This window comes from Hypanus sabinus, chromosome 15, assembly GCF_030144855.1.
Source record: "Hypanus sabinus isolate sHypSab1 chromosome 15, sHypSab1.hap1, whole genome shotgun sequence".
NCBI lineage: Eukaryota > Metazoa > Chordata > Chondrichthyes > Myliobatiformes > Dasyatidae > Hypanus > Hypanus sabinus.
Genome location: NC_082720.1, coordinates 57710571 through 57724488, shown reverse-complemented (window position 1 = coordinate 57724488; position 13918 = coordinate 57710571). Strand labels below are relative to the sequence as shown.

General features: G+C 39.6%; 1 protein-coding gene across 1 annotated transcript in view; it reads right to left on the bottom strand.

The window, feature by feature from the left end:
- The window catches only part of LOC132405255 (uncharacterized), a 103727-nt gene that overhangs the window by 13654 nt on the left and 76155 nt on the right, over positions 1-13918 (bottom strand). The window contains exon 9 of the mRNA XM_059989939.1: positions 8470-8580. Coding sequence (XP_059845922.1) covers positions 8470-8580 — 111 coding nt within the window. The remainder of the gene's footprint in view (positions 1-8469; positions 8581-13918) is intronic.

Genomic DNA, 13918 nt, shown 5'->3' with positions numbered 1-13918 from the left:
GGTATATGGACAGGAAAGGAATGGAGGATTACGGGCTGAGTGCGGGTCAGTGGGACTGGTGAGAGTAAGCGTTTGGCACGGACTAGAAGGGCCGAGATGGCCTGTTTCTGTGCTGTAATTGTTATATGGTTATATGGATAACCAGGTAATGATTACAATATTTTTCTGCAAAAGGATGCAAATGTCAAGTCATTGGATACTTTGAGATTTACAGAAAGTGAAGGAAATCTGGAATGAAAGAGTTGGATTAATTTAGTGAGAAAGTTGGATTAATATGGTGGTAATGAAACCATATCAGATGGCTTCACTGGCAAAGGCAGGGTTCGAAAGGAAAGAAACAATGTTGTGAACAGGTATTCTTTGTAATGGAACCTGAAGCTAAATCTCAAGGTGAACCACAACTCTGAACTAATTCCACAACTACAAACATATTTTTTATTTTGCACATTGGCTGCATGTTAGTCATTGTTTATGTATAGTTTTTAATAGATTCTATTGTATTTTTTAAATTTTCCTGTAAATGCCTGCAAGCAAATGTATCTCAAGATAGTATATTGTAATATATATGTACACTAATAATAAATTTAATTTGACCTAGATGTCAGACGTGCAAATCAGTTATTGGACTTTGATGCAGTGTGAGGGAAGGGAAGGGTTGGAAGAAAGATATTTCAGTTACTGGGTGATTAGCTGTATGTAATGGGATTAAAATACCCAATCATAAAAATGAAAAAGTCTGCAAATGCTGGAAATCTAGAGCAACACATACAAAATCATGGAGGAATTGAAATGAAATAAACAGTTGGATCTCCATTTCCTCCCTTCAATTTTTTATTCTGGCATCGTCCCCCTTCCTTCTCATTCCTGAAGAAAAATCTTGGCTTGAAATGTCAACTCTTTATTTGGTTCCAATAGATGCTGAGCAACCTTTCAGCTGTTTGCATGTGTTGCTTAGTATACCCAATGTTTCCTGTAGCAGAGAATGTTGTCTATAGTGTGAAGTCTAGCACCAGAGGGCTAGACTCAGAACAGAGGGACATCTATTTAGAACAAAGGTAAGGAGGACTTTCTTTAGCCAGCAGGTGGTGAATCTGTGGAATTTATTGCCACGGACAGTTGTGGAAACCAAGTCATTGAGTATATTTAAAGTGGAGGTTGATAGGTTCTTGATTAGTCAGGGCAATAAAAGGTAATGAGGAGAAAACAGGAGAATGAGAGGGATAATAAATCAGCCATGATGGAATGATGGAGCAAACTCAATGGGCCAAATAGTAAATTCTGATCCTATGTCTAATGATCAATACTGAGCTGGAAGATTTTGATGAACAACTTCCGTGATTATTTTTCATGTGTAAAATCCAAAATGAAAGACGTAACACACTTACTCCAGATGCGATTGTTTATGACACATATATAAATGATGAGATGAGATATTTTTCAAATCTATTGTACCATCTTCCTCCTTATCCCCAGTGTAGTGACATAAACAGTGGCTCAGTAAGGATATACTCTGTTATCCTTAATAGAATCCAAACTACAGAGGTGCTTATTTTCTGTTCTTTCATGAACATTTAAAGCCTAAATCGATAAAGAATTTTATGGGTCAGACATATGTGAATGTATTAAATATTAGTTGAACAAAACCGGTCAGATACTTTTCCTCTTCTATTATAGCATCATTGTACTTCATCAGAGATTATTTTTTATTTAGAGATACAGCACGGTACAGGCCCTTCCAGCTCAATGAGACATACTACTCAGCAAACCACCTACTGAAACATAGCCTAATTATAGGACAATTTTCAATGACCAATCAACCTACTAACTGGTAAGTCTTTGGGCTGTGGGAGGAAACCAAAGAACTCTGAGGAAACCCACGCAGTCATGGGGAGAATGTACAAACTCCTCACAGCCAGCTCTGGAATTGAATTCTGAACTCTGGTGCCCCAAGTTGTAATAGTGCCGTGCTAACCGCTACACAACTGTGAGAGAGAAAATCTTCACTAATGCATTTGTGATGTTGCTACACAGACCAAATGGAGGCAAGTTAGAGATATAAGAATCTGATGGCAGAAATACTTGTATATAATCAAAAAACGGAAATCAAAATGCTAAAAAACAGGATAAGGTGATTACAAAGTCAAAGCAAAACATTGCTCCAAAAACATGAAATGTTCATAACAAGGAGATACAGGAATGCTGAAATCATTTGGGATAGATGGGCTGCCACTGTAAAGTGCTTTCACATGATGAATAATGGTACACTGAAACATTTCAGAGGAATTGGTTGAGTAAATTTTGCAATATCTTGGTGCTGGAAAGTTACCAAATGAAACAATCCATCAAAGTGATTGAGATAAAAAACCATTAATCACGTTGTCCATGACAAGCCGCTGAATTAAGCAGGTCGCTGATGCATACTAATAGTATCTGCGTCTCGGTGAAGAGACATCTTGTGAAGACACATGCATGAAAGGGTGGTAAAATCAGCTCAGGGAAGAGGAAGTGGAGAAGGTAACTTGAACACAGCCAATGGTCTAAGTTTAACATCATGGGGAAAGTGCCAACCGATTTCATGCATCGCGGCAAACCATTCCTTTACCCATTCGTACTTGTCTGATCAGGTGATAGACTGCCACATGGCACCACTTATGAGTCTAGACATTTCCCCGAATGAGAATATCTGCATATCCTAGTTTGGGTTAGAAGGTAAATACATGTCAAATATGCACTGATTATTCAGAGCAGAAGGTCGCTGCCGAAATAGTTGGCTTGAACCAGAACAACAGGTGATGTTCTACATTTCGCCACAACGTACCTAGGCTAAGGAAAGAAAACAGAAAGAATTTCCAGTTATACAGCTCCTCATCACGTTTCTCACAAGTATTGCAAAGCGAACATTGAATTACAGTCACTGTTGTAACATAGGCAAATGGAGCAGCCATTTTGCACACAGCAATGCTGTACAAAAAGCAATGAGATGAATGGCCTGATAACTCTTTTATATATGGTGGTGACTGAGAGTATAATGCTTGGTTAAAGCAACTGTGAATATCACTACCTTTCTCCAAGAGAAATGAAAATGTAGCCTCTGTTGCTTGCACTAAACATACATTATGGTTGCAGGCTAATCTTCATTTCTGAATCACTGAAGTGTAGAACATGGACAAATATTACTACATTTGGATTTACTGCATACAGCATGAGGTTAATTCATGTCTAATGTTTATCATAATCCTTGTAGAAGAATGGCTCTCCAAACAAATTAGCAATCAGCAATGACATTGGACTTTCATTATGTGCCCACTTCCTGGAATAGGGGTTGAGTTGGGTTCAGAAGAGTGACTGCTACCAGCTCAAGCAACTAGGGTGGGAGAGAACAAGAGCCAGTCAAGGATTCCTGCTGAGCGTTGCCGGGGACCCGTTACATCCATGTAAGCAAAGAGGGGATTCATTGTACTGCACTTTCAAAGAACATTTGCTATGAGGAGGCCCTTTCATTGATGATAGTCAATTGCCTTAATGGAATGTTGTCCAGCCCCCGCATACTGGAGGAATAGATAAACCCCTTTCCTACTCTCTCGTTCTTGTCTTTTCACTTGTGCCTGTCCTGACTTGTCCTATAAATGGAGTTTATCCACAAAGATATCATTGTTACATTGGCACTACTCAACCTCTCTCTTCTATTCAATGACATTATAGTGACATCATCCTAACTCCATTCAGCTTTCTCTGGTGAATATCCTTATGTAACCTTGTCGACAAGAATTCTAATGGCTAGTTATTTTAAATTATTAACTAAGTTAATTTTTTTGTGAGAAACCCATTTAAAAACTATTACATTTTTGTCTTAAGATCTTCCCTTTAAAACTGACTTTTCAAGAACTACACCAGGACCATAAAACCATAAGACATAGGAGCTGAATTAGGCCATTCGGCCAATTGAGTCCACTCTACCATTCCATCATGATTGACTTATTATCCCTCTCAACCCCATTCTCCTGCCTTCTCCCTGTAACTTTGACACCCTCACAAATTTATTTATATATTTCTATTTACTTAGAGATATAGTGTGGAATGGGCTCTTGGGCCCAGTGAGCTGCAACACGCAGCAACCCACCTATTTAACCATAGACTAACTTACAATGAGCAATTAACTAACCTACTAAGCACTCTGTCTTTGGACTATGGGAGGAAACTGGAGCACCTGGAGTGAACCCATGTGATGACAGGAATGATGTACAATTGCTTACAGATCTATCAACCTCCACTTTAAATATACCCAATGACTTGGCCTTCATGGCTGTCTCTGAATTCCTCATATTCACCGTCCTGGACAATTTAGGTCTCTGCCCTATCACAGACTTTCCATTCTCCACATTTTTCTCCCTCTCTGCAATTTAAAATAAGCCTGTATCTTCATGTCTCCAGTTCCGATGAAGGGCCATTAAACTAAAAAGTTAAATTTGGTTCTCTCTCCACAGGTAATGCTTAACCTACCAAGTCATTTCAACATTTTCTGTTCTTGCTCCCCTTTCAATTGCTAACTGATTTACAGTGCATTGCTGGAACATTACATTTTTAGAGTCATAGACAGCCACAGCACAGAAACAGGCCCTTCGGTCCATTCAGTCCATGCTGAACCATTTAAACTGCCTAGTCCCATCAACCTCCACGCAGACAGTAGCCCTCCATACCTCTCCCATCCATATACCTACCCAAACTTGTCTTGAACATTGAAATCAAAATCACACCTACCACTTATACTGGCAGCTTGTTCCACACTCTCCCCACTCTCTGAGTGAAGACATTTTTCCAGGTTTCCCATAAACATTTCATCTTTCACCCTTTACCCATGAGTTCAAGTTGTAGTCTTATCCAACCTCCATGGAAAAAGCTTGCTTGCATTTATTCCATCTATACCTCTCATACTTTTGTATACATCCATCAAATGTCCCTTCAATCTTCTATGTTCAAGGGAATAAGTTTTAACCTATTCAATCTTTCCTTATAACTCAGGTCCTCCAGACCCGGCAACATCCTTGCAAATTTTCTCTGTACTCTTTCAATCTTAAATCTGGAAGAATATTACTTTGATTAATCTTCTTAATCTCTGGAGTGGACCACTGCTAATTTGAAAAAAAAAAAAAATATATATATATATATATATATATATATATATATATTGTTTTCAAAGTCAACCATTGGGAAAGATCTACTAAGCTGAAACCAGCATCCATCCCAGAAAATTCTTGAGATGTTCAATGGATAGGGCACTAACAGGTAGGTTCAAGTCTTTGGGTTAATAGACTTTCACCAGATCTACAATATTTCACAAAATCCTATTTAAATTCTACACTGAATATCATTATTTAATATGATGTTAAAGAGAACCTTGTATTCTGCGCAGTATCAGTACTCAATGAGTTAACATAATTTGGCACTGGTCATGTTGTTTCTTACTATATATTTTCTTCCAGACATTAATGTATAGTTGATTGACCTAATTTGTTTATTGTGTCCCTGCTGTAATCCTGTGGGAAATTCAGTGTACTCAATACTAGTCTGGGAGCTGCCAAGGTTTCTTACTGAACATCCTGAGCTAATGCCAGGATGAACCAGCCCATTTGTCTGGGCTTGATGGAGATCTGGGCAGAACTTTTGAGGACAAAGGAATGAAAGTTTTCTTTTCTGTCAGTGTATTGTGTCCATTTATCCCCTGAACAATCAGCTTTAGCCTGAAAATACTCAATTCTATGCAAAGATTTTGAAGCCATTATACCGAAAACAAGACTCTGTGCTGTCTCCCTGCTCCAGCCTATTCTTTTTAGCGTTTTCACATTATAAAGCATCGTTCTTACAAATCTTAATATATGAGTGTTGGAGTCATTTTTCTATTCTTATTTATTGGTCATCTTATTAATTTTCTCAGCAAAATTAAGTGCATGATAAAGTTTAGTGCAGGGTCCGATTGTTCATCATGTTCTCTTTACAGAATTTGATGTAAGGTTTAGTTGTTCCAAAATTTCAGTCACTCTTGCTGGGTTAGAACACATACTTATCCCAAGTACCTTTGCAGAGGTTTTAATCTCCTTCAGCTCCCAGTTGGTGAAAACTCTCCTCTCATCTTCCTTCCGGTAGTACAAACGTTTGTAATTCGGTGTCCCCAAATTGCTGATCACTCGACAAAGAGCAAATGCTTTCTCCAATTAAATCTGCTTAACCCTCACAGAGTTGAAACACTTTGATTAAATCTCTCCTCACCTTCTGTGTGATACATGTAGATGGGGCAACGTCCAATTAGTTTAATGGTGGATATTAGGAACTGTATTCAGAATGTCTGTCTTTTGGATTTATTACATACTTCATATTCTTGAGGCAGGAGTGTCCATAATGATTTTGTTGAACTTTAATCTTTTTTCTCTTCCAATGTTTACTGCAAAAGGAACATTCTTGAAACAAAATGGAACTCATTTGATAACTAGATCTCCAATCCCAGTTTTTCACTTCTGCCTGCAGTACATTTCAATTTCTTTTAATCCCCCCCGCACTCTAGTCTAACTGTTGATATAATACAAATTAGTGTAAGTTATTCAATGGAATGTACGTGTCTATTCTTACGCTCAGTATTTTGAGCTCTCCATTAATACATTCCTCTTTTTCTAGGTATAATTTTACTTTTAACCTTGGTCCTCACATATTAGGGTGTTTTGGAATGTGACACATGGCTCTCTAAGTGAGAGTGATGTTAGATTTCCGATGAAAGATTCAACTGGCTGAATTGAATGATTATGCTTAAATTATGAGCCTAGCTCATTGAGAATATGGTCAAATATATAAATTCAGAAATTAGCACATACATAGCTTGTGTTGATGAGATGTCTGTTCATGAAAATGTTGTATCTACTTATGGGATGTACTATTCTCATTTCTTATTAATTTTTATCAATTATGATACTAATATGATGCATTGGAAATGGTATCTGCTAATTAGTATATGTGTCAGTTTCAAAGTAAAAGACATGCTAAATGAAGTCAGTCTGGTCATTCTAATTATAGAGTATTCCAATAAGAAGATTGTCAAATTTAGAAAAAAAACTAATGAAAATTAACATGTTAATTCTCTCGGTTTACAAACCTTCTGTTGACCAATTTAATCCTCTTATTACAAAGCTTCATACACCTTGGTGAACTGTGTAATCTGCTGGCAAATCATGAGTATGTTCTGTCCTTGATTTGGGTGCTAGTGACATAACACCTCAGCATTTCCCTTAGGGCTGACTTAAATGCTTCACTGTCAGAGAATGGGTTAATCACTGCATCACAGGAGAGTTTCATCAGACAGGAAGGGTAACTGAACATCGCCATAGAACTGACCCATTCTGTGAACCTTACATGGTGCTAAAATGTTTGAAAGCCAGGACTGTGAAAAGACAGTACTGTTCAGCTCAAGTTCAACAGTGAGACAATGGAAAGGCACGGGACAAGCAAACAAAAGGGTGGAAAACACTGTACAATTATAAGTAAAAGGGAAGCAGGTTCCTCGATGGCTCTGCACACTTGTCTAGAAAGACAATGAGCCATAGAGAACACAAAAACCCAGGTTCGGTCATCAACTTGCATTAAGTAAGTTGATCTCACAAAGATGTTAATGGGCTGTGATTGTAAGGATTGGAAGGAAGCATCACATTGTCTCAACAATTTTCAGGGTTACCAGTTCTACTTGATCTCTGGTGAAGTCTCCAGAGACTGAGCAATGAACCAATAGAGCTGGATGCTCACCAAAGTCTGAACTGAATTGACTCTGAACTGAAGGCCAATCCTGAGGAGGACTGCCGTTAAGTTGAGCCATCAGCTGGATGTCATGGTAGCACAGTGGTTAGCGTATTGCTTTATGGCACCAGCGACGTGGGTTCAATTCCTACCGTTGTCTGTAAGAAGTTTTTACATCCTCCCGTGGGTTTCCTCCAGGTGCTCTGGTTTCCTCCCACATTCTAAAGACAAATGGGTTAGGAGGTTAATTGGTCACATAGGTGTAATTGGGCAGCACGACTTGGGCCAGAAGGGCCTGTTGCAGTGCCGTATCTCTAAATCAGGGATTCCCAACCATTAGGCAAGGGATCTGCGGAGCCCAGGTTGAGAACCCCTGCTCTAAATAAATAAATGTCTTTGGGAGAATGGGAGAAATAAGAAAACTTGGCAAATAATGAAACTGAGAAATGATTTGTAGCAGCAGCCAAACATAGCTCTGTGGTCAACAAGGGAAGCCTTGCACACTGAACACATTGACAGATTGGTTCCTCGTGACATGGCCGTCACTGTGCACTTCATGGAATGTAACTCAGAGGATCAAGAGCAAAAGCCAGCATTAGTTATCATCAGTAACAAACTTCAATAAGCACTGAGTAAGGAAAAATGGAGGGAAGCCCTGGTGATGAGCTTCTCCAAGTCCCAGCTGATGGGGCTCACCTCGGGGGAAGAGGTACTGACTTCGCAGGGTCCCTGGTACGTGAGTGCCTAGCGCCATCTGTAGCTGCATTCGTGGAGCTGTCCGTGGTAATGTCCACCCATCTCTACCGGCTGAAGGAAGGTACATGGAAGCGGGAAACGTTGTGAGGAGAAATATAAAGAAAATCAGGGAAATAAATGCGAAATTAAGTAACTTGTGAAATTATGCAGAAATCATAGCACCTATTTTAGAATGGGATCATGATAATTGACCAAAATAACCTCGAATGAGCACAGCAAATTTAAAGGGGAAAAGTGCACTGTAACACAAAAAAAAAGTGGAAAGGTTTAAGCAATAAGGTGAATATAATGCACATGACCATTGGCAACCCACTCAGCGACTTTTCCTGGAATGAGTCAAATTGGCCTACCTCTGTTGAGTGGGTTTGATCAGTCCATTTCCTGGATGCACACCAGCAAAAAAGAGTGTACACTCTGTCGAAGGAAGGAAGTCAGTTCTTTTCACCCCCACTTGAACCGCTCTTCTGGCCAATTGATCACAGAGTCTCATTAATGGTCATTTCCAGAAACACAGTGGTGAAACAAGTGTATCATAGGCTAGGCAAGTAGGTGGATCAGTTACTAAGGTCATTGGTATAAGGTAACATGACATAAAAAACAGGAGGAAAATCAATAGAATTTTTTACATATGAAGTTATTATGATCCATAGCACACTGTCTAATAGGGTGCTGGATATGATAGTCAATGATAGTCTGCTAAAGAGAATCAGACATATAATTTATAAAGTGCTAAGGGGGAATAAAGATCAAGCTGGACAGTGCTTTCAAGGAGCTAGCAATTGACATGATGGGCCCAATAGGCTTCTTCATGCTGTGTTATTACATAACTCTGTGGCAACATATGGACACCAATCTTGACCTTTTCTCATTTACCTCATTTAGCGGTTACTTTAGTAATGTTGTCTGGCCAACCTGTTACAGCAGCCGATCACTCTCACGATGAAGACCTATCTTGTACCTGTCCAAACCAACCACACTTCCTCTATCACCTGAGTGTATTTTTATTACTTTCTTGATTATATAAATATACACGTTATCAGGTACACCTGTACACCTGCTTGTTAATTCACATCTCTAGTCAGCCAATCATGTGGTGGCAACAAAATGTATAAAAACATTCAGACATGGTCAAGAGGTTCAGTTGTTGCACACACCAAAAATCAGAATGGAGAAAAAATGTGATCTAAGTGACTCTCACTATGGAATCTGCTGAAGAGAATGATCAGCTGTTTGAGTATCTCAGAAGCTGCTCGTCTCCTGAGATTTTCACACACAACAGTTTCTAGAGTTTACTGTTGAATGGTTGCAAAAAAACATGCCGTTGAGCGGCAGGTCTGTGGTCAAACATGCCTTGTTAAATGAGAGAGATCAGAGTGGTTCAAGCTGACAGGAAGGTGACAGCAACTCAAATAACCACATGTTACAACAGTGGTGTGCAGAAGAGAATCTCTGAATGCACAACATGTCGAACCTTGAAGTGGATAGGCTATAGCAGCAGAAGTCTATGAACTTAGATACTTAGATTCAGCAGCCACTTTACCGGGTGCAGGAGGTACCTAATAAAGTGGCCACTGAGTGTACATTCATTCCATGTTGCTGTCAGGCTAGTAATATAGACAACACACACACACACACACACACACACACACTCACACACACTTGTAGGCAAACTAAAATCTCAAATCATTTTCATCTTTAAAGTAATGATCTCTGGTGGGGATGAAACTCCCTTGTATCAGACTCTGAGCAACATTTACCACCAACTTTCAGAACTTTCAGAAGACTACGAGTGTGCATGGGGAAACACTGACTTTATCCATTCAGGGTCAAGGTGACCATAAATCCATAAGTCAGAGGAGAAGAATTAGGATATTCAGCCTATCAAGTCTGCTCTGCTGTTCCATCACAGCTGATTTATTATCCCTCTAACCCCCATTTTCCTGCCTTCTCCCTATAACCTTTGACACCTTTCCTAATTAAGAACCTATCAGCCTCTGCTTTAAGTATACCCAGTGACTTGACCTCCACAGCCATCAGTGGCAATGAAATCCACAGATTCATCACCCTCTGGTTAAAGAAATTTGTCCTCATCTCTGTTCTAAAGGGATGTTCTTCTATTCTGACTCTGTGCCCTCTGGTCCTAGACTCCTTCACTCTAGGAAACATCCTCTCCATGTCCACTTTATCTCAGCCTTTCAATATTAGGTACATGAGTTCAAGCTTACATAGAATATAGAACATAGAACAGTACAGCACTGGAACAGGCCCTTTATCAGATCTCCCCTCAGCTTCTGCCACTCAGGAGAGAACATCCCAAGTTTGTCCTACCTCTTGCTATAGCACGTGCCGTCTAATCCAGACAGCATTCTGGTAAACCTCTTCAGCAGCCTTTCCAAAGTCTCAGCATCCTTTGTGTAATGGGGCAACTAGAACTTTATGCAAAACTCCAGATGCAACCTAACCAGAGCTTTGCAAATTTGCAATATAACTTCCTAACTTTTGAATTCAATGCCTTGACTAATAAAGGCAAGCATACTTTCTTAACCACTCTACCTACCTGTGTAGCCACCTTCAGGGAGTTAGGAGCTTGGACTCTAAGATCCCTCTGCTCATCAACACTGTTAAGGATTTTGCTTGAAACCGTGTACTGTCTCTTTACATTTGAAGCTTGTTCAAAAACATTGCATCTAAAACCCATTGCTACCGGATCACTTACACTCTGGTTTTATGCTAATCTGGGCCAGCTTAGTTAACAGATCTCAACTGATTTTACACTCTACTGCAACTATCTATTTTGCATCTGTAGCTCTCTGGGGCAGTTCAGTCCGGAAGTGTTTTCCAAAAGCTCCCTTCTTGAAGTAATCTGGTGCTATTAAAGCAAAAGTTTCATGCCAACTTAAAAGTTTCTTCTCTCAAGCAGTTAATCTGTTCAACCATTCCAGTTAGTCCCACCTCGCTCTATCCATTACTCCCATCATTGGAATGCACTGTAAACACGTTAAACCACTTCTTATAATGTTGTCTACATGCAGGTAATTATGTATTTATGCACACATTACTCCATATCCCTACTTTAACTTCTATCTTTATTCTTTATATCATTCTTTTATTCTTTACATGGTTGAATGCTGTTGTTTTTTGTAGCATGTCCTGCCAAAACACCACAGCTAAATTCCTGCGGTGAATAAAGTTGATCCTTGACCCTTGGAAGTTCTATGCTTGGGAGGATGGCAAACTCACCACCTGATGAATTCCAGATCCATCAACCATCAGGATCTTGAACCAGAGGGGATAATTTCACTTACCCTAACAAAGAACTGGTACCACAATCTATGACTCATTTTTAAGGACCTCACAACTCACGTTCTCATATTACGTATTTATTTATTATTATTATTACTTTTCTCTTTTCGTTTGCAGTTAGTGTCTTTTGCACGTTGGTTGTTTGCCCCTTTCTATCATGTGTGTTTCTTATTGATTCTATTATGTTTCTTTCTATATGTTTATTTCTATTTTCCACAAGAAAATGAATCAGGGCAGTAAATGCTAACATATATATATTTTGGTATTACATTTACTTTGAACACTACCGACCTCTATGCATTCCAATGCCCGAGCAAAGGAATACTAACATTTTAGACTTAAATACATGAACAAATGTAGAGCTTCTGTTTACCTATAGGAGGGATGATGCAAGGTGGGCAGTACAACCCAATATTACTTATGGCTGCCAATCAGACATCAAGGGCTTGAATGATAACTGGACTCAAGAGGTTAAATTAGAAAATGTGTTGTATCCTGTTCAGAATATGAAGAAATAATTTGAACAAGAGATAGAGTCATAGAGTTATACACCATGGAAACAAGCACTTCAGCCCAACTGGTGTGTGACAACTAAGATGCCCCATACTGTGGGAGACAGCATACAAAACACAAATATTTCTTTTCTTGCAGACTGGGAATTTACACTGACTTCAGTGGTAGCATTGTGCTGAAGGCATGCTATCAACACACTGCCCAAACTGTCTATTTTTATTTAGGATTCATTCATGAATTTTTTTTTCAGTTTGTATGGTCTTTTTATTGGCTTCTCAATGGGAGGAAGTCAGCTGCAGAGAGGCCCAAAAATAATACGTTTAATTAGAAGCAGAGTGCTTCACACTATGGGTCTATGCCAGGAAGCAAGTCATATCATGGTAACTCAAAAGCTATTTCTTTATTTACTATTTTCCCACTTGCCCTTCCATAGCCTTTTAAATCCTTCTCTCAATGTGAAAAAATGGGGTGGCGAGTGAGGACACATCTCTACCAAAGTAGGTGCTCTTTCCCTCCATAGGCTGCAGGTCACCCTTGAGCAAGGAGTAGCATCTGCTTAGACACCCGATCATGGCCATGTGAAGCCATGGGAGCAGGTGGTGGATGGTTGTGCGAGCAGCCGGTGGGTATCGTATCCTGGTCAGGTGACCGCTGGCACCAGGCAGACAGTCTCTGAAGAGTGTTAGTAATGGCTGGGGTCACCTGTCTTGTAGAGCCATTACAATGGCAATGACAAACCACTTCTGCAGAATATTTTGCCAACAACAATAATGCTCAAAAGACCATGATTGCCCACATCATGATAACAGTTCCCACCGGCCCAATGATATCCATGTGACCAATTAACCTATTGAGGCTTATATCTTTGGAATGCGGGTGGAAATTGGAGCATCAGCAGTCACAGGGAGAATGTACAAACTCCTTACAGACAGCGCTGGGTATTGAACCTGGGTCAATGATCCTGTAATAGCATTATACTAACCACCACGTTACAGTGTCACTCTACATTTATCTTGTCTTCCAGTTAAGAGACTGGATCCAATAATGGACATTGTTTACTTTGGCTAGAATGCAACTCAAGAAGTTATTCAAGCAGAAAGGGAATGGCAGTCCAATATACTCCTTGGCATGTTTACTCATTACACCATTACATGTGCACGCATATGCTTCCAGCATGGGTTAATGGACGGCCAATGCATCTGCTTTCCCTGTACTGACCCAACAAAGCTAATGTTAAAATGCAGAGTGTTGCACAGACAATGATTAGTGAACTCAACACTGGCAGGTGGTGACTTGCATCCTTGCTCTATTACCACAGCACAGCAGAGATTGCCTTTGCCAGCTGATCCAGTCAAGAGTGGACAGAAATAGTTGATGAAAAGTGCAGCAACATACAAATTGAATGATCTATGAAATTTATCTGGACTCCCTACATGTTAGTACAAGGAAATGGGCAATCAAAAAGTGAAGAGATTCTGCAGATGTTAGAAATCTAGAGAAACACATACAAAACATCGGAGGAAGCCAGCAGGTCAGGTCGTGTCAATGGAGAAGAACAAGCGGTCAATGTTTC